General features: G+C 35.5%; 1 protein-coding gene across 6 annotated transcripts in view; it reads left to right on the plus strand.

Moving 5' to 3' along the window:
* Tent2 (terminal nucleotidyltransferase 2) overlaps positions 1-21,969 on the plus strand; it is a 46,781-nt gene extending 24,812 nt beyond the window's left edge. For all 6 annotated transcript variants that reach the window (XM_040728909.1, XM_040728911.1, XM_005065656.4 and 3 more), the window contains 7 exons: positions 1,154-1,230; positions 1,582-1,710; positions 7,090-7,133; positions 12,783-12,919; positions 17,269-17,360; positions 19,604-19,683; positions 20,577-21,969. In XM_040728909.1, the coding sequence (XP_040584843.1) occupies positions 1,154-1,230; positions 1,582-1,710; positions 7,090-7,133; positions 12,783-12,919; positions 17,269-17,360; positions 19,604-19,683; positions 20,577-20,651 (634 nt within the window). In that variant the 3' untranslated portion in view covers positions 20,652-21,969. The remainder of the gene's footprint in view (positions 1-1,153; positions 1,231-1,581; positions 1,711-7,089; positions 7,134-12,782; positions 12,920-17,268; positions 17,361-19,603; positions 19,684-20,576) is intronic.
* Positions 21,970-23,821: the final 1,852 nt, after the last annotated feature.

Below are 23,821 nucleotides of genomic sequence, written 5' to 3' on the forward strand. Positions count from 1 at the left end.
GTGGTGAACAGCACCTTTACTTGCTGATCATCTTGCTACCCTTTTAGTAGTCTTCTCATAGAAAAATGTAGTATTCAAAGAAATTAGACCCAATAGAAGATGAGCATAAATGGAGCTAACTTATATAAAGTATTTCTTCCTTGTTTGTAGATTCTAATAATTGCCCTGTTTTCTAAGTTGCGAGTTGGGTATCTTTGCATCAAAGAAACATGCCATTGGTGATGTTTTGAATATTGCATCACTACATCATCGGCCCCTGCATTTGACATAGAATTTTCTAGCCATTTTAGAGGGAATATGATGTATGGATACAGCTTTTTTTTGTTTTGTTTTGTTTTTTTGTTTTTTTTTTTTGTTTTTACGAGACAGGGTTTCTCTGTATTGTTTAGGAGGCTATCGGTCCAGCCCGGCCTCGAACTCACAGAGATCCGCCTGCCTCTGCCTCCCGAGTGCTGGGATTAAAGGCGTGCGCCACCACCGCCCGGCTACAGCTTTTTTTTTTAAACTTGCTTTTGTATTTGGCTTTTTGTTTGTATTGTTTGGCATACTTGTGCTTTGAGAAGATATTCCTTACACAAGAATATTTTGGTCATGTGATTTTGTTTATCTAGAAAACATTACAAGATTTAAAACTTTATTTGGAGTAATTAGAAACATCAGTGTATTATGGCTCTTTTAAATAGTAATCCTAGTTTATATTTTTAATATATGCCAAACAACTTTAAATGATACACTATATATTTTTCCTTCTTAATGATTTGTTTTAAAAACACAGTCTATTGGGCTGGAGAGATGGTTCAGAAGTTAAGAGCACTGGCTGTTGTGCTAGAGGTCCTGAGTTCAATTCCCAGCAATCATATGGTGGTTCACAACTATCTGTAGTGGCATCTGATGCCTTCTGGCATGAAGGCATACATGCAGACATAGCACATTAAATAAATAAATAAGTAGATAGATAGGTAGATAGGTAGATAGATAGATAGATAGATAGATAGATAGATAGATAGATAGATATAAAGAACAAAACAAAACACAGTCTATGGCTTTCAGTCCATGTTTCATCAGTGGATGGATTGGAATCAATTTAGTTAATAAAAAGAGTGAAATTTTTGTTCTTGTACTAAAGTGTGTTTTCCTTTTTTCTTTTAAATAGTTGTGTGGAATTTGACTTAAATGTAAACAATACCGTTGGAATTAGAAACACATTCCTTCTCAGAACGTATGCCTACCGTAAGTTTTTGTTCCTTTCTAAATAACCATCAGCTTCTGTTTTTCCTGTATTCTCTGTGGCCTTTCAACTGTGTTCACAGTAAATAGCAATACCAATTACTTTTGTATGTTATCTTAATTTTTTGGGTAATATGTTACTATAGTAAAATCATGCTGTTATAGACGAATCAAATGTTTTTAAGTGAATGATAGTTTAAAGGTAGCAAGGTAAGCTTATAAGTAACACATTGAGAGTGAGCTCTACCTTTAGTGTGGAGGGAAGCTGTGCTTCTTACTGGCATAGAATTAGGAAAGTATATACATTTTCAAAAAAATTGTGATACCATTTTTAAGTGTTTATTTTACTTGCAGTTGAAAATCGAGTTCGTCCATTAGTGCTGGTGATTAAGAAATGGGCAAATCACCATGAGATAAATGATGCCAGTCGTGGTACTTTGAGCAGCTACAGTCTTGTATTGATGGTTTTGCACTACTTACAAAGTAAGTATTATATAAGTTTTTTCACTTTTTAAAACTGAAGTTCAGATAAAACTCATTGTAGTATCTTTTTTGCTCATCTCCAGTTTACGTTATTTTAAAAATTTCTGTTTCAGGGAGGAAAATCTGGTTGCCAGGCAAAATAAATGAAAAAAAAAAGTTGTTGCCTGTGGGAGTTACTGACAGATCATTATCAGTATCATGTAGTCTTAACCAACTGTTCCAGTGTAGTGATTTAGAAAAAGCTTTATTGTGTTACTTGGTGCTTTCTGCAGTTAGATTCTGAAGGAGATAACAGTTCATATATTTTGACTTGGGGTTTTTTTTTCCCCAGAGACAACGATCAACAGATTTACATATAAAAATATTTTCTTAGTATTTATTGAAATAATAAAAGAAGGAATCTGAGCTTTCATGAATGGAATGGTTAAATTAAGTATGAAAACTATAGTCAATACCATCATGTTTTTAAGATTTGGTTTTTTGTTTTGTTTGTTTTGGGTTTTGGTTTTTTGAGACAGGGTTTCTCTGTGGCTTTGGAGGCTGTCCTGGAACTACCTCTTTGAAGACCAGGCTGGTCTCGGACTCACAGAGACCCGCCTGCCTCTGCCTCCCAAGTGCTGGGAGTAAAGGTGTGCTCCACCACCGCCCAGCTAAGATTTGTTTTTAAAGATGGATACTCTTGACATAATGTCTTATACAACATAAGGCCAATACTTTTATTTAAATAATAACTATGTTTGTATACATATTCATATGTACACAAATACTAGAAAGGTATGTGTCAAAATTTTGCCAATTTTTAGTAAAAAATTAGAACTTCTATCTAATATTTAGTGTATATTAGGTGTTTTCTATATTAAGCAAGATAGTCATCCTTCTTTGAATATAGAAATCAAAAGAATTTTTTTGAGTTATAGAAAGACTTAAAATTGTTTAAGTACATCATTTTCTAGGTGAGTCATCAGAAGGCTTGATATTGTTCTCTCCTGTTAGAGCATCTTAAGCTGATCACAAATGGTGTTTATTGCTGATCTCTCTTGGTTATGTATTGATTTGATGATGGGTTTGTTCATTTTAAATTACTTGGAATGTGATGTGTGTATAATTTTAGTCTACTCTGTATATCATTTTCACTAGTCATTTTTTCCAATTTTCTAATTGTATCATCTCTTAGATAAGTTTTTTTGGGAATGCTATTGTCTTTTGCATCACAATTCATTTTATTAAAGACTCAAAGGATTTCTTACATATACTATAAAAAACAATATAGGAATCATATCATCCAGAGTTGAATCATTTTAATTTTGGTAGTAATTAAAAAGTTATATTTACTGTCTCACATGCATGCATGATTATCTCTGATACATGCCCTGTCCCCCATTCTTACTATCACATTAAAATTTTAATTGGCTGACTGGTTTACTAAAATGTACTGTAAGCAGAGGCACTGTAAGGTGATTTGTAAAACAAATTGAAAATTCATCAAAAATTAATATGCTAGGATAATGAAATTACTTTAAGATTTGATTTCTTGCTGAAAGTGGTTCGTGTTTAATGACACTATTAGCTATTTGTAGGTAAAAACAGTTATATGATGTATTACACTATTGGCCAACTTAAGCTAAGCCACTACTGCCTCTCCATTCCAAATTATTGATGAGATAGGTAATTGTTTTCTTCGTTGTTATCTCCTTTTTTGGTAGGAAAAATGGCCTGCAACAGACTGAAGATTTTTTTTTTGAGTGGTTCAGCATTGGCATAGGGGACTAGTTTTTGTGCTGTTGATACTATATCATCTCTTTGACCTTCATATTCTTACCTATAATATAAGTTGTTGGATAAGAGATTATAATTTAACTTTCTAAGTGTTCTAATACATACTTTTTCTGCCATGAAGGAAACAGTTGTTCTGGATATTGAAAGATTAAAAAGACCATAGCATTTCTTATGTATGTTAGTAGTCAGTAATAGACTACATATGTTTGGTAAATGACTTATCAAAGCATAAGAAGAAAAACTACTGAGAATAGATTCTAAAGACAATCTAAGACTATGAGTTACTGAACTAAAATCATCAGTTGGGTAGAAATAAGAATGTCTGATCAGCTAGCATGTTTCTGGGGCAGAACTTCCCAAAATCCATTTTTAAATTGTTCTGCATTTTCAAAAAACAAATTACATACTTCCAACATAGACTGACATAGAATATGTATTACCATTCCAAAAGGGAAGAATGGGGACATAGTGAGGAAATACTGGATCAAAGCAAGGACAAACTGGACTGAAACCCAGCAGAGCAAACTCAAACCCTGTAACTTTGTTTTTGATGTCAAAGGGCCTGCATGCCTCTGCCCTTCTTTCTTTGCTGCCTGACATCCATCTCTCTCTTGGGCTGGTTACATTCATTACCTGCAGTTCTCCTTGGCAGTCTCTTGGTTCTGGTTTCTCCAGCATCTTGGGGTCTCCAATGCACTCCTGTCTTCTGGTTGCTAGCTTTGTGAGTGGTCTCTCCAGGCCTCCATGCAGGGACTCCCTGGGACAAGCTTGGGATTAGCGGCTCAACTTAACTGCTTTTACTCATGCATCCTTCCTGATTCTAAAGCCAGGACCATGTAGACAACACTGCCAAGTTTGACTGCCTGCTTGGGGTAGAGCCAGGTTCTTTTGAATCACATTTGCAGTTTTCCTTTGTTCTTAGTTTTTAGAAGCAGAAAATTCCTTAGGTCTTCCCTTTTTATAAATTGTAAGTTTAGCTGGTTGGGGTCTTCCGTTTATTCCATTCCATATCAAGCCTCTCTTTGATATTTTCATCTCTTTCAGCATAGCCTTAGCTCCAACACTAACTTTCCTGGTGCTCATTTTCCCCTTCAACTGTATATTTTGTATTTCTTGTTGCTCCAAATGTTCTTTTTCATTGTAGAACTATGTAAGAGTGATATCAGAGTCAATATTAGGCTGTTTTGAAATCTCTGCCAAAGAAATTAGTCTGTTACTTTATTATTTAGTCTCAAGAGAATTCATAGGACAAGGAACAGTAGCCACATTCTTTGCCAAAAGATAAGAGTGGTCTGGAGCCTAGTTGCTAATACTGTTCAGCTCTGAAACCTCCTGGACCTTCACCCTTAGGGTAGCTCTCAGCACTACTGTCTTCCAAGATCGTGATAGGATGGTTCATTAAGATAGTTCTACTTAGAGCATCAAATCACTTTCCTGGATCTAAGTCCCAAATCCATATTCCTCCCAAAAAACCCATATGCTCAGGTCTGTCACATCAATAGCTCACTCCCTGGTGCCAATTTCTGTCTTAGTTGCTTTTCTACTGCAGTGACAAAAGTCCATAACCAAGGTAATTTATAAAAGAAAGCAATTAATTGGACTTCTGGTTTCAGAGGGTTATAGTTCATAATAGTAAAAGCATTGCAGCAGGAACACAGACTTACAAAAGCCCACCCATGTGACATACCCCTCCAACAAGAGCATACTTCCCAATCCTTCCCAACACTTCCAACGAGTGGGGACAAACTCAAACAGAGAAGTCTTTAGAGACCATTTTCACTCAAACCACCATGATATCTTTGCTTCCAAACCTTCTAAATTCCTAATTTTTAAGGTTCTTATGTTTTTGAATGACTCTGAGCCCAGGGGTTGGTAGTTTTCCCCCCTTGTCATTCCAAATAACGATTCTAGAATGTGATAAGAAAAATTCTCTGAATTTATTGTCTTCATCTTTTGTTTTATAATAATTTTAATTTGTGAAATATTTAATGGAAGGAATTTTAAGTAAACTAATTTCTGGTAAGAGAGTCACAATTTTACTTATGAGTTATAATGAAATTTATTAGAAAGCTTTAAAAGTGTTATAAAAATATAAACATTTAGAATTTAAGTGTGTGGACTTGAGTTTATTTGGAGGGTCTTGTAGAATGATAAATGTCTGAATGCCTCTGGGGAAAGTATATGTGACTGAATGTGAATATATCATTACACGTAAGGGTGATATTTGGTAAGTAGTAAATTAATATTTTTCTTTATAATCTCATACTCTGCACATATTCATATTGCAAAATTTTATTTAACTGAAATTTTCAAGTTAGTAATGAAGCATACAAAAGGGGAATTTAAAATATATTTGTCCTATTCTATACTACATTTTAGAAATAAGTGAATTGGAGGCCATATAAGTTAGCCTTAATACTTGATTACATGCTTGTAAATGTAGTACAGAAATCATTTAAGTTTTTCACTAGGTAGCTACGTATTAGGCATTCTTTGTTACTGAGCTTCAATTATATATAAATCTTATTCTTAATTACAAACTTTATTGTGTACTACTGTATTTGCTTGCTAATATGAAAGATATCTTGGAATTAAAGCACTTGTGTTTTATCATACTCCACATAATTTAGAGTTATATTGTGAATAACAAGTATCTTGTCTTTTACATTACATTTATAATGATGTGAGATTATTATAGTTTATGCATTTATTGAGATTAGGCTTACTTTAAAAAAAACATTGAATCGTGAATTTCCTGAAGATGTTGCTCTATTGGTAGAGAGTTTTCCTAGCATGCATGAAGCCATAGGTTTTATTCCCAGCACTACAGAACAGGGAGACATGTTGGCGTACTTCTGTGATTGTAGCTCTTGGGAGGTGGAGGTCTGAAGACCCAAAATTCAAGGTCATCTTCAGTTAAATAGTGAGTTTGAGACCCAGCTGATTTTTGTGAGGCCTTGCCTAAAAGGAAGAAAAGAAATTTAATTTTAAATGAGAGCAACAGGATGGTTCACTTATGATATAATTTGTATTTTTAGGATGACTGTGCAAATCTCCTGGTTTAGATTTCTAATCTTTATTGAGGTGTTCTTTAAGCTATGTTATGAAGTTGAAGGTGACTTCAGTTATGATTTTTTAAATAGCTCGATTTTCTTTTCATAATTTTAGTATTGCTTATTAATAGAAATTAAATGATGAAGGGACAGTAATGATGACAGTTTTCTCTAATGATACAGGAACATTGAATTGATGGTAGTTAATCTTAATGTCCATTCAAAATCTGTAGAAGGATCTGTCTTGCTTATTTTATTTGTGTTTGATGTTTAATTGAATGACTTGTGTATCATTATTGGTATACTTCTACTCTTAAACTTTGTAGGAAACATTGATTTACATAGGAAGATACGTAGTTCATTTAACAAATCCTTAGATTGTCAATTTAAATGAATTTAAAATGTTAGGAACTATATTTCATGAAATACGTGAAAATTTGAATTTTAGTATCAGCCCTTGTGGTCTCATAACTGGGGTGTAGCTGACAACATTTGCATTGTAATATGAACCATGTGAATCACAGAAGCTTTAAACTTTTTCTTTTTATAGCCCTACCTGAACCCATCCTTCCATCCCTCCAAAAAATTTACCCAGTAAGTGTTTCTTATAAATTTATTATAACACATATTATGTCAATTTTATATAAAATTTTTATATACAGTATTAATGTGAATATAGAAGTTATAAAGCTAAATATATAACATTTTATATATAGACTGAAGCATTGGCCTCTAGAACATTTAAATATTTTGTTCACTTTTTCAGAAAGTTCTGGTACTTTTTGGTCATTAATACATAATCTGGTCAGTTATGTTGATGTTTGAATTTTTCTTGCATGATATGCATGATTATCACTAATATGGATCCCATATACTCAGTTGGTAAAGACCCATTTGGCCTTACTCTAGTTTTCTTTATACTATTTTATATAATTTTACAGCATTTGTGTTAGTTTTTCAGAAAAATTTCATCTTAGTGTGTTTGTGTTTTGAAAAGAGGGAAAAATTAAGTTGAGCAATTGGATAATCCTTTCACATTTCACATCATTTGTTAAGCAGTACACCAAAAGGTAACAGTAGTACACTGTTGTGTTTGTGTGATGCTAAGATTTCTGATGAAATTAAAAGAAAATGAAGTGTGCGTCGTAACAGAAATTTACGTTTGTCTCAATTTGGTTGAGACAAACCCAGATGGAGTAATGTCCGTAGTTATAATTTATAGGCGTTTTGGTGCTTTTTCATTGTTCTCATATTCTTTCTCCACAATTTTTCTTTACTCTGTTGTCAACATTGTTCATAATTTGCTTTAAAACAATAGTTAAGCTGCTTCTTTAGAAAGTTTGGTCAACCTTCTAAAACTAAATACAAAATATACAAAACTATAAACAAAATATGTTGGCCTGTTTCATACATGTTAGTTTTATGCATTCATAGACATGCATATATATGTATATATATATAATTCATGCATAAACGATGTTTTAAAAAGCTTAATGGGTATATTAAAAAGGAGAATAGACTTGCAGCTTGTATGCTGGGTTTTCAAAGAAGTTAATCACTGTTGCACATAAATTACAACAAGTATGCTTGACATATAACATCAGTTTAATTGGATCTGTGATAAGTGAGGTAAACTGACCCTTATATTTCAGTATTAGTTGTTGCGATGCACAAATGTGACGTGTGCCTGATAAAGGTTTCACAAGTAGTATAATAGGACCTCCCAGTATCCTGTGGATCATCTGCTAGAACAAAGTATGATAAGAACCTCTGGCCGTTCTCTTTTTTAAGACCAATTTCTGCTCTGGTGAAGAATTATTCTCATGGGCTTTTAATGTAGTTACGAATCAGTGTTGATGCTCTTAAATATAAAAAATGAAAATGTCAAGTATAGAACGAAAAGTAGCTTATTTAACTTTTTGTCATTCTTTTTAAAATAGTATCAATAGTTCTTATTTTAATATACTTTAGGGAATATACAAATCTGAGCATTCCCACCATTTCTGGGGGACAGCAAGAAACTCCTATTACATAAATTTAATGTTTAGTGAACAGCAGTCAGTACCAGACTTGAACAGTTAGCTACAACACAAAGCCTCTTTCAAAATGAAATGTCATAATAGCAAGACAAGTAAACCAGCTTAACAAGTGACACTGCTTGGCAGTGACTTGTCACTTAATTCTCACAAACATTTATTAGTGAATGCTTTCTCTTTTCACAAATGTTTTATACTTTAGCTCATACTGAATGGTCTAAAATAATGTTTGTGTGTTTATTTTATTGTTTCAGCTTTATTTTTTTTGTTTTTGTTTTTTTTCGAGACAGGGTTTCTCTGTATTGTCTTGGAGGCTGTCCTGGAACTAGCTCTTGTAGACCAGGCTGGCCTTGAACTCACAGAGATCCGCCTGCCTCTGCCTCCCGAGTGCTGGGATTAAAGGCATGTGCCACCACCGCCCGGCTTCAGCTTTATTTTTTTTTAAGGCCCAGTTTTTGATGTAAAAAGAGTGCCATGTTTCAGCATACAAAGAATCTAGTGCTTAGATCTAAAAGACTTAATTGGTTATGATGGCACATTATCTGACCCATTGTTTGAGAGACTAAGCCAGGAGGATTATGAGTTTGACATTAGCCTAAACTATATCAAAAGTTCCTGTCTCAAAAAAATAAAAGTTTTTTTTTGTTGTATATTGAAAGTATGTCTATGGAAATCTCACTTGCTGTTCTGTGCTATGTAAAGTCCTTTGTACTAATAATAGAGAGACATCAGTTTACTGCACTGTGTGTGCTTGTGGTGGAAGAGACAGTAAACGCTCTGGTGTTTTGTTTTGTTTTGTTTTGTTTCGAGACAGGTTTCTCTCTAGCTTTGGAGCCTGACCTGGAACTCACTCTGTAGACGGGGCTGGCCTCAAACTCACAGAGATCCGCCTGCCTCTGTCTCCCGAGTGCTGAGATTAAAGGCGTGCGCCACCAACACCACCAGGCTTTTACTTCTGTGTTTCATTTTTTCTAATTATTTTACTTTTTCTTTGTAATAGAGTCCTGAGTTCTCATCACATTCATTTTTTTTTTTTTTGTGGTTCTATGCTCTCCATTCTTCTTCTGCTAATAATCCTATTTCTATGACTGTGATGGGTAAATAAACTTAATATTATTAACTTCGTTCCACAGCCTTAAATGATACTAAAGTGTACTTGGTAAGGAAGGAACATATAGGTATCCAGTGTGTGGTAGACAGAGGCAAGAGGAAGCAAGTAGGGCCAGACTGAAACAAAAGACAAAAACTAATTGTAAAACCCCCTAGAGTATGAATGGCCTAATCTGCATTCAGATTAACTATTTAAATACACTGTTATATTTGCTGTGAGATTCATGTTTAAGTTCATAAGAATTTACTGCCCCCTCTTATAGAGGGTTTGTTTTTATATGAAATCTATGTATTGTTCAGCAGAACACTTTTTCAATGGTCTAGCTGATAGAACAAACAAATCACCTTATTTACTAGTAATAACCATCACTTGCTGAGTGTGCAAATTTTATTTAATCCCAAACAAACACACGTGTATGATTGATGCCTACGTCAGTGATGGAAAGGGCTTTCATAATTGATCAAGCTATGATTCAGGAGCTGGCATTTCCTCCAGTATTATGTTTCCTAGAAGATTACTGTAGCATTCACTAGTATAACTAGTAGTGTGTTGCATTCTATTGTATTAGTGTACGGCTCCTATTCCTATATGAAACTTCAAGAAGAAAAACATGGCAGATTCTTAACTTACAAATGATTTAAAAGTTTGCATTGATAAAAATTGTTATTTTACAATGGAATAATTTTTTCCTATTTCTCAGGAACTATAATAAAATATACTCCCTTTTGTTTCATTTTTGCCTTAGTCAGTACTTCCCAGGCTGGCTTTCACTTTGCTTTGTGGCTTGTGCTCTGAGGATTGAATTCATGTCCTCAAGCTAGTGCCTCAGTTCCTGAGGTAAAGTAATTTTGAAAACTGATATATTTCAGTTCACTTGTGATACTGAATGTGACAGAAAAAGGATGAGAGACTATAAGCATACCATTACCTCCAAAAGCTGTATTATAAGAGGGTTAATACTTTAACTAAAGGAAAAGCAGCCTAAATGATAAAATCTGTGACAAAGTTCAGATGATGGGGTGTGGCTCAGATATTTTTGCTCTTATTGGGAGGCAGTTACAAAAGAACTGTTAGATATTTCTCATGGTTTGCCTTTATATTTATTTTAAGCTGGCATTGATGAAAGACAAATGGGAGATTATATTCATCCAAAAAGTTAGCATTTATTTATTATTTGAAAAATATTCTCAGGAATTAGAAAATCATCACACATTTTGTATTTGAAGTTCAAAATAAGAATGTCCTAACAGTGTAATGAGGAAACCTTTCTTAAACTAAGAAAAGATTAGCAGCAGTAAATGTTAATCTGGAAAATCTACTCACAGGAACCGTGTAATTGGTTGAATTGCTTTCCCGTTGATGGCAGTGTGTAATTTTGAGGCAGCTTTTCCCTGTGATTTTGTACTACTCTTTGTGCTAACACATTAACCTAAGTTCTTCACCTGCTTAACAATTTAGAGTAATGTGTATTTTTTCTAAGCAAGAGAATCTTTCTATAGTGTGGATTATTACCCCAAGCTGAAGATTTCTACAGATGAATTTAATTCCTATATGCTTGTAGCTTCTTTTAGGTGTGGTGTGTCCTTTTAAGTTTCACTTTCTCCTTTAGCTTTTTTCTGTCAGCATTTTGTGACTCTTACATAAAGTCATACTAAAAGGAACAATAGAAATAAGACTGGCCATATTGTTGTTCCAGACCATTCAGTATTTTAATAGAATAGGTCTCGTGTCTCTTTAGTTTAATCTTTAAATTGCTGGTCTTTTTCTTTAGATTACTGACACGTCAAACACTATAAAGAAATGTGTGTTCTGTTTTGAATCAGGTGTTTATAGTGATACATGGTAGGAGTCAAAATTAGTACAAAGCTTTCAGAGCAGGAGTTGTTCATCAAGGGCTTGTTTTTCTTTATAGTTGACAAAAAAATTGTACCTACTACCTTTATTACATTTGTTTTTCAGTTCTAAATAATATTTTCCCAAAGCCCATCTGCTTACCTATGAAGTAAAAGACACTGGGGTAGAGACGATACATTTGCTGTTTCTTCTTGAATCTCTACTGGAAAATAGAGCTGCCTTTCTGTCTCCTCACATTTCCCATCTTCAGCTAGACAATTAAGAGAGGTTTGAGTTTAGAGCTGCAAGCACCTTCCTAGTATGCACAAGGCCCTGATTTGTACCCTAACACCGCATTTTAAAAAGTGGGTGTGGTAGTGCATACCTATAATCGCACCTCTTAGGACATAAAGGTAGGAGGATTGGAAATTCAAGGTCATCCTCAGCTACATGCTGAGTTTGAGGCTAGCCTGGGTTAGAGAGCCTACATTTAAAAAGGGGGGATCTTTATATATAACTTGAAAATCACCTTTTAAAATCCAGAACTTGCTGTAGTAGAAGAAAGGTCAGATATGAAGGTGAATACTGTCTTAAGCTTTAGTACAGAAAGCATCCATTCATACTCTTTCTAATAGATGCCTTATTTAGACCTAGATCACATAGCTAATAACTCCTTCATACATAAATATGCTGAATATTTGTTGTTTGTATGTATTCTATCTTTTCCCTCCCATAATCTTTTCAAGTTCAGGTCACCTGGAACAGCAGTCTTTCTATTTCCCCTTAAAATAACAGCAAAATCAGTTTTGAAAGTATCAAAAAAAACCCTGTACTATTTGTATATTGAAGCTTTTGTTGCCTTTGAGAGGAGTGTTAAGTAGCAGTTGGAAAAAGTTGTTGCCTTGTACTTGATATCTCCTTCTTACATAAGGTACAACTTCCCTGTAGAAATAATTAGGAAGGTGTATTTATTAATATTTGTCTTTAGGGAGGATCATGGTTTGTATAATAAAGTTTCAATTATGCTTGAATTATTTTGCTACTGTATTTTGCTACTCAAGCCAAGAACTACAATATCTTAGTTTTTTATGTACTTTCTACCTTACTCCAGGTACTACTGGTGAGACCTTTAGTGAAAGAAAGTCTTCAATTGCCAGCACAAAAAGAAGCTTCTGACTTGAAAGAACCTAGATAAAGATTGATAAGAGTTGTTAGTGTATGTTTTAAATGGCTTTGTGTCTTTTTCCCTTTCTCTTTGAACAGGAATCTTTTAGTACTTCTGTACAGCTGCACCTTGTACATCATGCTCCATGTAATATTCCTCCTTACCTCTCAAAGAATGAATCAAGTCTTGGGGACCTCTTACTGGGCTTTCTTAAATATTATGCTACAGAATTTGAGTGAGTAAAACTTGAAATTGTTTTTGTCTTTTTATACGTAAGTGACTGCTCTAGATTTAGAGGAACTGAATTTGTTAATTTCAGTGCTGAATGTAGGTTCATGAGATAGAGCACCTAACAGTTAATTAGTAGCAATTAATTTCAGTTTATTAATGGCAACTCATGTTCAAGTTTCTATTCTTTGATAATAAAAACATTCAGTTGCATAAGCCTAATTTTAAGATTCAGGTTTTTAAAAACATGTTTGGTGTGGGTGCAGTGCTCATGGCATCCAGCAGAGGGAGCTGGATCCCCTGGCGTTACTTGCAATTGTGAGCTGCTTGGTATGGGTGCTGGGTACAGACCTTGGGTCCTCTTCAAGAGCCGTACATGCTCTTAACCTCTGATCCATTTCTCCAGCCCAGAGAATGCCCGGGCTTTGTTTTATTTAATTTGTGATTCTGTGTTATGTTGATGACTCTCTAGTAGGGCCTAGGTGGGTCTTGTGTTTTAGTTCTGTGTAGGTGATATGTAGTTGGAACGTCTGTTTTCTAGGAATTTTAATTTTATAGTTTAAAAAACAAAACACAACCAAGAAAAACTTGGGATTTAAAAAAAAAAAGGTCAATATCTGAATAGTTATTAGAATGAAATGAAAATAAAAAATACATCTTTTCTTTGATTTGAAGGCAATATATAAGCATGAAACGATGTACAATCAGACACAGAACTTCTTTGGGAAGTTGTAAGTCCAGGTAGAGTAAGGCTGGTGGTTCCCAGTCCTCTGGTCATTCTAGAGAGTCTGAAGGAGGGGAGAGTCGTTAGTGAGGGAGGGGAGTGATAGCACCGATAGCCCCGCTAGGAGACAAAGGGCTTGTGAATAGCGGGTCTGTTGCCTCACTCAGGCTCTGTCATCGCCGTGTGAACCTGTGCTGCCTTGCATTTTGCCAGTGAGTCACAGAAGGATTCAGTAAGAGAGATGAAGCAATATGTCCAAAGAATTTATAGCTAGTGTGGTTAATGATTTCAGATAATTTGACTCCAAAATGCACATTTAGCTGTAATTTATGTAAATATGTAATTGGGGCTGCCTTTTTTGACATCATGCAGGCAACTCTAATGTCTATTTGAAACATAGGACATGAAAGAAGAAATACAATTCAAGTCTAACAAGTGGTTTCTGTATGTCTTTCATTTGTAGTAATGACCTCAGCACCTTGCCCAGTGCTAGAGAGTAAAATGTTTGTTATAGTTTTGGTGCAGAGGGTGAGGTTGTGAGGTTTTTAATGTGGATCAGAGATCCTTAAAGTAACTTAAAAGTTACTGAAGGAAGTTAAAGAAAGAAGTTGGAAAAGTGCTAGAAGAAAGCTGAATAAGAACAAAGTTAAAATAATCCAGATTAGCCAGGCATGGTGGCATATGCCTTTAGTCCCTGCCCTTATGAGACAGAGGCAGGTAGGTTTCTGAGTTCAAGGCCAGCCTGGTCTATGGGAAGAGTTCCAGGACTACACAGAGAAACCCTGTCTCAAAAGAAAAAAAAAACATTAAAAAATTAACAATCCAGATTAAAAATTGTCAAGCAATGTTAATGAGAAAAGATTGACAAAAGATGTAAAGCTGAAACATGAGTTACTTTTCTCTTTTTTACCCTGTGGATCCCAGGGATAAAATTCAGGTCCTCAGGCTTGGTGTCAGGTGTCTTACATGATGAGCTATCTCCCTAGTCCTCGCACCCACATTCTTTATTGACAGTATCTATTGTTGTATAAGTTAGACATTTGGTAATGTTAAGGGAGAAGGTTCACTGAAGAAAAGGGGTTTCTTCTGTATGTAGGTGCTTTGTTGAATTGACACATATGGTAAATGGAAAGGCTTTTGTGCTAGTTTAACATTAGTAGAAAATAGTTTGCTGGGTCAAATGATACTAGCTGAGATTACAATGTTTGAAAAGAGATTTGAAGACTTCATTATATAGTACTTTTGCCAAGTACATTATTTTTTGCAAGATAATTCCACATAGCTAACTGTGGGGAACTCAGCCAAGAATATGATCAAAGTAATAAATTAGGTACCATTTAAAAGGTTTTGGCAGCTGCTAAAATGTTTGTAAGGATTTCTTCTGAATTTTATTCAATTAAAAGCATCCTCTTTACTTGAAAGCCAAAAAATAACTGTCTGCTAAGGGATGTTTGAGTATATAAAGTACATTTTGTAGTTTTATATGACCATTTAAAAATTACTCGTTTGTTTTTTGTTTATTTATTTATTTATTTTTGCTAAGTCTTGGTCTCTGAAACAAGAATTGTCTAAGTTTAGAAGTTAAGGGTCAGTCTCTGTAATACAGCTATACTCTCTTAAAACAAAACAAAAAAAAAATAAAGATGAATTAGTAAAAGTTTCTACTGGTTGTAGTGCCCGCACACAAGCTAATATGCTAGAAAGGATGAGGCAGGAGGATCACAAGTTTGAGGACAGCCTGTGGGCTACAGCTTTTAGCGTCAGACATGGTGGCATATACATACATTCCCAGTACACATAAGATGGAGGCAGGAGGATCAGAATTTCAAGGATTGTCCCTGGCTACATAGCAAGCTACTACATAGCTAGGCTGAGCTTTGTAAGACCTTGTCATAAAAACAAAACAAAACAAAAAAGATCTTGAACGGCAAAAATTAAAGTGATGCAAATGTACTATTATAATCATATTTGGTTCAGTATGTACTCATTTTTCTCATTAAATTTTTTATTTTTAAAGAAAAGTATTGAAAGCACTTATAGTAATAGAGCAAAGTCCTCCTTTTCTGTTTGGAACTTACAGAACCACAGTACTTGAAGCATCTATTACATATGTTGTAAGCAACAACCAGTGTCAGAGTGTCTCCACTGACAACCCATTTACATGATATATATATATTGGTGTATAGATACATATGTATGCTTAAAGAATGTAAACTCTGTTGACCATGTATTTCCACACTAGTTGTCTTTCCCAACCCTCCTCCCTTGCCTAGATTCAAATCCAAGGCCTTGTTCATGCCAGGCAAACATTCTGCCACTGATATATATCCTTGGTCCTTTATCTTTGGAGACAGGGTCTTTCTATCCTGGGCAGGCTTTGAACTTGCAATCTGCCTGTTTCTGCTTTCTGAGTGCTGGGGTTATAGGTGCATGCTACCATCCTATACTCTGCACAGCTCTTAATCAAAGCAGGATTAGAAGACTATGCTTAGAGAATTCTTTCCAATGATTGAACTTCACAAACAGCAGATTATGCCTTACCTATTTAAAATTGAAAAGTAATCCTGTTTCCTGAAGCCTTTCATATAGGACCCATGATTTTGTTCTTAGCGATTTTCTGATACATAGAGCAAGAGTAGCTTGGGTGTTGGTGGGCCCCAAGCCATGGTCTTTCTTGGCTTGCTAATATGATAGAGAAAGCCAAATTGATTTTTACCTCATCCTCAACTTTATTTTTCTCTTGTATACCAGCTGAGTGCTCATGTGCTTTGGAATATTCCTTGGGGGGCTTTTATTTATTAAAACTCAGAAATACAAATAAGTGTTTATAATCTTTTAAAAACTATAAAATTAGTAGATACTATAGAACAGATAAGGTTTATATTCAAATATGTAGACAAAAATTGTTTCATTCAAAAAATTTGCCTATTGGATGCTGGGTATATATAACTCAGCTGGTAAATTGCACAAAGCTCTAGGTTCTGTTCCCAGCACTACAAAAATTGATGTTGGGAGGTGAAGGCCAGAGAAACAGAAAGAAAAAAGTACGCGGTCCTCTTGGGTACATAGCAAATTCAGGTAGCCTGGGCTACATGAAATCTTGTCTTATAGTACTGTTAACTACTGCTGCTGCTTATATAATAAAACAGAAACCATTAATTTTGTTTTCTTCCTTGCTTCTGCTAGCTACTTTCAAAAATTTATCCCAAATCCTATAAGATGTACCTGAAGAAAATTATGCAGTTATCAGAAAAAGAAAATGCCACAAGATTACCTCACAACCAATGAAAAATTCTTATTGAGGTATTAGCAGTAGACAGTGTTTTACTTATTTGAACTTTAAAGAATTTTTTCGTACTATTTCCTTTGTTAGTAAATGTGTATTCATATCTAGTGTATACTGAGGAACTAGCTGAATAACTAAAGACGTTCTCAGTGTCCTGGAACTTAACCTCTGCCTGGGAGAGGTATGCGGAATCACACATAATAGAAACATGGGACCTGGAGGACTGGTGCTGAGGGGTGGAGCCAAGGTTTAGTGTTTTGTCAGGCAGTCATGGTCAACTTTCCAACTGTTGAAATCAAAGAGAAATTAGGAAAGCAGCCAATTCTTTTTTGTTTTCTCCCTTTAGCTGGAACACTCAGATGATTTCAGTTCGTGAAGCCAAAGCCATCCCAAGACCTGATGATATTGAATGGAGAAATAAATACATCTGTGTTGAAGGTAGGTTTCCTCTTACCGCTATCTGCCATCTAATTACCATCATTGTACTGACTTTTATTTCTGCTAAAATCATGTATTTATGTTGTGAGGTGATTTATATGGTTACCTTTACATTTTTAATTTGGAAAAGCATTTAAAGTTCTTTAGTTGTGAGAAATACTAAATGTGAATTTGAACATTTTAGTTGGTAAGATTTGAGCAATTCATTCATTATTCGTACTATAGTTGATTGAAACTGTAATATTTGTGTTATATATTTACAAAGTTGTTTTAACCTTAAAAATTGGTCTGAAAACAATTCTGTTTTCTAAAATAAGTGTAAATGTAGTTAACATGTAGTAACATTCTTGAGACGTGTTCTTTGACTCAGTGGGACAGTAATTTCCAAAGTCCTACCTCATATGCTGGGCCCTGAGTTGGATCTCCAGCACTAATTGTGCCTCTGACAAACAAAAGTAAATTTTGCTTTCTTAATGCAAATTGAAACATTTTGTAAATGTTGAAGTGAAGAAGAATTTAGAAAGCCAACATTTGTAGTAAATATTACACTGAGAATATTTTAACCTTTTTTTTTTGCAACATTTTAAAAGGATACATGACTGAATTTAAATCTTCTTTGGTGTTTAGTTTACTGGTGTTGCACAATGAGTATATATTTAGTTACTTTTGTTCTTGAAAATTAAACATTTTAATAAAGTGTTATATGATGTGATCCCATACAATGTGTCATAGAGCCTTATTCTACTGAAACCTGAAAACACAACAAAAAAGCTCCACTATACTTGGAAGTCCTTTTAAACAGCTTTCCTAAGTAATACAGAGTAGAATAGAATAGAATAAGAGGACCTGTGAGATGGTTCGGAAGGTAAGGGCACTTGCTGCCAAGCCTGCCAACCTGCGGTCTGTCCCCAGGACCCACGTAGAGGCAGTTGTCTTCTGACTGCACGTATTCCATGGCATACCTTACCTGCACCCACATATATAGGCATACACAAAACAAACTGCTAAACAATACAAACTAGGGCGTTTTTAGAAGTATGAGCCTGCTTAGGTTATATGAATAAAGTCAACCTCTCCGTTGTATTTCTTTCTTCTTTCATTTGCTTTCTTTGGGTTTCCCAGGTTTTTACTCTTAGCTACTATTCAGCAACTAAATTGATTTTTTTTTTTACTTTCATTCCTCCCTTTCAGCTTTAAGCAAAACAAGCAACTTAATCTGTGTGTGTGTCCTTCCACCCTTCCTTGTCTCTGTATGGCCTCTTGTGCTGTGTACTGTGGGTGAGAGCTACTAACCAGGGTGGCGGTACAAACACAGAGGACAAGATAGGGAGCACACACAAGTACTTGGTTTCCTCCCGTCTTCTCTGCTTAGAATTATTTTTCCCTTTTCACTGTCGGATTCCTCATGGGTAGATATTATTCTCACTGGCTCTCACTCTAGTTTCTAAACATCCATTCACACCATAACATGCAGTACTGTCTTCCGTTCTCTTCAGTGTTGAACATCTCCTCTAGGTTGTGAACCTGTGGGTCACAACCCCTTTCAGTATACAAAGACTCTCACAACAGTAGCAAAATTATAGTTATAAAGTTGCAACAAAATTAATTTTATTGTTGGGGGACACTACAGCATGAGGAGCTGTATTAAGGGGTTGCAGAGTTAGGAATGTTGAGAACCATTGCTCTCCTCAGAGGTTTCTGACCTTTTCCTTTTGGGACATAATTTTAAATTAAAATTATGTTCATGCTTACCCTTCTGTAACATCTGGCACTGTGCCCCTCTCTTAAATGTAGTGCTTCATGTTTATGTAACTTTTGATTCTCCTAAGGATAGGTCCTTGGCCATCTGTAAACCTTTAGAAATCTCATCCACTCAGTTGCACTTCTGATCATTTCTATCATTCCTCTGACTTGAATTCCATAGCTAGATCAAACTTGTGTGTGTGTGTGTGTGTGTGTGTGTGTGTGTGTGTGTGTGTGTGTGTGTGTGTGTGTGTAGTACAGTAAAAATATTAGGCTAAGCCATATGAACTTACTGTTTTTGTAAGTCAGAGGCTGTGACATACTGACAGTTTCATATAATTGGACCTAATGTAAAAGTGTTCTTAGGCTGGGGCCATAAGTCGGTGGTAGAACACTTGTCTAGTATATATGAGACCCTAGGTTTGATCCCAATGCGGGGGGTGGGAAAAAAGTAAAACTCCATTGCACTAATTTCTTTTCCTGTACGTTTCATGATGCAGAACCATTTGATGGAACTAATACCGCCAGAGCTGTGCATGAAAAGCAGAAGTTTGATATGATCAAGGATCAGTTTTTAAAGGTAAACAGTATATCATATTGGCTCTAAAGATGTATTTATGTGTTTGTGTCTATAGTATTAGTTTATTCATCAGTAGTTTTGCTAGATGAGGTACCTGCCAGCAATGAATGGCAGTGTGAAAATGCATTGATAGAACTAGGAGGGAAAGCTTCATAGGAGGGGAGGGTCAGAAAACTGAGCGTACTTTGGATATAATGTTTTCATTATTGGGACAGACGGACAGACTTTCATGTAACTAAAATGCAAGTAGTGTGCTGCAGGCTCTCTTCAGACTAGTCCTTGCCTCACAGCAAGCAAAGTGGAACACTGGTTTTCTTATTTATTGCTCACTTGTTCTTGGTACTGGGTGAGCTTCCTTTAGGATTATCTGACAGTAAAACCAACACTTTTAGCTACTTGAACATCTGATGTCTTCATAGAATTGTGACCTGGATTTTTAGCCTATGAACAAGAATTGCAATATCTTTTCATATAAACTCTTTCGCTATTTTCCAGGGCATGCACAATTTTACATTTACTCTTGCCTTCATAAAAATACTGTTTTGATTGAAAAAGCTAGAAAACAAGGTTATCTTCCCTTCTTAAATTCAAATTGAGTACTTTGCTATTTTAGATAAAATAATTCAATCTGTAAGTTACATTATTATTGCCACTTATAGCTTTTTTGCCACCTATGTATCCATTTTTTAAAAAATTAATGCATAGAATATTAAATAATTGTTTTTTCTGGTGATAATAACATATCTTGGGAAATAAAAATATAGAAAAATAATCTAAACTTCTACATAGAGAGAACCACTACTAATACTCTTTTAAGATTTTAAAATTTGGTCTTTGTTCTGTGTATAGTTCGTATTTGGACATTGATTTTTTTTTTTTTTTCCCTTTTCTAGTCATGGCACAGATTGAAAAACAAGAAAGATCTGAACAGTGTTCTGCCTTTGAGGGCTGCTACCCTGAAGAGATAGCTGGCCTCTAATTCTTAAATTCTTCCAAGAAATAAAGAACAATAGTTATATCATAATGCATTTGTTTACCTCCATCATGGTTTATTTTTAATGTTGTTATTGTTTTTGTTTTATTTTTAAAAGGACATACTTATATAAAGATTGCATATTTTATTATGACATTTCCTAATAAACTGTTTGATTTAAAAATGTATTTTTGAAAATGTTTACATTGATGATTAGTAGTACTATGGCATGACTTTTCAGCATAAAGTATATTTTGAGAAATTACCTGAACTAATAAGGTTTTGATATAATTTTGGGTAATTGTACCACATGCTAATACTGAAGAACCATGTGGAATTTTGCAAAGGATCTAAGTAATACATATTTACAGTGTAACCGGCAGTAGACATTTGTCTAGCTCAGTTCTAGTCAAGGGAAGATTCAAGTCAGTTATTCAGTTACTTGAAGCAAATGAAATTTTTCATTCAGTGGCATCACTGTGGAGTCTTGAAATGCTGGACGATTGCCTTAAGTCTTCACTTGAGTCCCTGGGCCAGCCTGTCTTTGACATGTGTCTGCACTGGTGTTCCATTAGCACGTCACACCTTGCTTTGATAGACTCTGGAGGTTGCTTTGGATTGGTGTTGAAACAATACATTTTGCACTGTTGCAGCAGAGCACTAACAGCAGTTAGTGACTTGCTTACTGAACTGTTAGAAAGTCTCTGACTTAGACACTTTGGAAAAATGAAGTTTCCTATGCTTTCTGATAGCATAGTGCAGTGTGCACTGTTGCTTTACCTCCGTTTTCCTGATGTTATTTTCTTCATGATAGAAAACAGCAGAAAACTGAAACATCAAAGTTAAGATTATATCCTATTTGTAGAATCAGATTTCTGTGGATTATAATCTAAACTGGAATTTTTAGGCACTAAGCCACTACAAAGTGTTTTAGATAAGACAATAAAATTATAAATAAAAGTTTAATGTTTATACAAAATTCTTTTTTAATATTTCTTTTCCACATAAAATAGTAGCTTCAGATACAAGCTATTCTGTTTATTAAGACTGTTTTTAGTTTATGTAAATATTTGTAAATTGGTCAGTACCTGTAAATTTAAATAAAAGTAATCTTGAAGACAGTTTTAACTTTTTCAAAGATTGCAAACTTCTTGTAGGCCTGTGGTGGCACAGTTTGTACCACTAAACCATTTTTTTGCAGACCAATTAAAAAACTAAGCATTCACTTTCTTTGACTTATAAAGGGTGCGTACTTTGTTTTTAAGTTTAAATTTTTGTATGCTATCAAATGGAATAAAGTTTATATCTGGAAATTGTTATTGTGTAATTTTTCTGTGAAAGTCATTGGTTTTGTAATGAAATTGGGGCTGTACTTATCTGAACTGATCTGAATCCAACTCTGTGGTTAAACCTGCTAACCACCGTATTTCTCCGGCTTTATTAGGTTTAAAGCTGTCCACGTGGGTGGGTTTTTTAGACGGCTGATCTGTAGTACTTTTGATACAGTTAAGCGTTTTATATATGAATTCTTTTTTCTTGGAAATGTTCCTGAGATCTCCACGCTGTGCAGCTCTTTCTCATGCATTGAATATGCTCCCAGGTAGTATGTGTAAATAGTGGTCACGTAGGGATGGTGTTCTGCTTTGCAGCATTATGACATTTAATAAAGCCTCAGAATTAACCGCAGTGTGGACTCTTGCATCACCACCGTGTTATCAGTTTGCAGTGGCCCCACCCTACTTTTGAACCGATTTGTTGTAACAACCAATACATTTACATCCTGGCACTAATGGACCAACACCAAAGATCATGTACTTGTGACAGTCCAGCGTATTAGGTAAGTGGGCTGTTAACCCATGAGATGGTTTTTAAAATTTATTTTCAGTGTTGGGGCTTGAACTCAGCCCTTGCCTCCTAGGCAATTGAGCTAGATGGAAATTATTCTCAATTTCAATTTTGTGTGAATACTACATTTTATTTTGTGTGCGTTGGTTGCTCCATTTCTATACTATGTGGTGTTAAAGTATTGTTAGTGTTAGAAGTTTTGGGTTATTTGAAATAGTATCTTGACAAAATTAATGGTAAAATAGCCTGCTGGTCTACACTTTGTTCACAGACCCAATGTATAGCATACATGCTGTTGTAGCTGGAGAATAATACCCTACCTTAATGACTCCTTTACAAACTATTAGTAGAATCTGTTGTGATTAAAAATAAAGGTTTGGCGTCCTAGTCCAAACCTTTCTCGGGAAAGAATACTTACAGTGAAGAAGTACAATAGGCCACCGTGGTTTGCCTTAGGTATTTGGCCAGCCTAAGGGCTTCTAAAAAACGGTGATGGGGCAAAGATAAAGAACAGTCTGCTGTCAACATACTTAGTGGGCCGCTTTGAGGTCCTGGAGAGGAGCAGCGATTTCAAAACATTTCAGAGAAAGGTGGTGATCTTGAACAATTAGTAGGCTGGGCCTTTGAGGCAGAAGGCGATCTATTTGATATGGTGCAAATACCGATTTCTGAAAGTGGATTAGTCAGGATTTGAACTCACAGAGTCTTGGGCTTTAGTCCTAGAGCTGTATTTGAGAGGTTAAGCACTGGCTTTACATGATCCAGTGAGATCTCAGTCCCCTGGACACCGAGTCTTTGGGTAGTGTGGGTGTAAGGCAGAAAGAGGTTCTCTGGAACAGTCTGGTGGTTGGAAAGTGAGCCCCTGTATCCAGCACGTCTACCAAGTTTCCCATTGTTACCTTACTAGCAGTGGGACCTTAAACTATTTACACACTGGCACCATAACATCAGATATAAGGGAAGCGAGTCCCTGGCTGAGTGCTGCCTCATTTGGCATAAAGGAACCATCCAGCAGCTCAGCTGGAAGTGTAAAACCCCCAAGATCACTGGCTGGAAGGCTGGGCTGGCCCTTCTCTTGACAGCCAGGTGCAGCCCTCAGCACTGCAATCTGTCCTGGTCCCAAAGGCCGCTGAAGATCTGCCAAAACGGGCAGGGCAGTTGGCAGGCGACTGGGACCAGGGATAGCTGAGCCCGGGCCCCGGGCCCTAGAAGCTCAGTGGTGAAACTATCTTGACACCTTCTATTTAAAGGCTTTGGGCGCCCCCGCCCCGCGCGCCGGGAACCCGAGCAGCCCCGCGAGTCCGGGTAAAGCACAGTCAG

This window comes from Mesocricetus auratus, unplaced genomic scaffold, assembly GCF_017639785.1.
Source record: "Mesocricetus auratus isolate SY011 unplaced genomic scaffold, BCM_Maur_2.0 Super-Scaffold_100020, whole genome shotgun sequence".
In the NCBI taxonomy this organism is placed as follows: domain Eukaryota; kingdom Metazoa; phylum Chordata; class Mammalia; order Rodentia; family Cricetidae; genus Mesocricetus; species Mesocricetus auratus.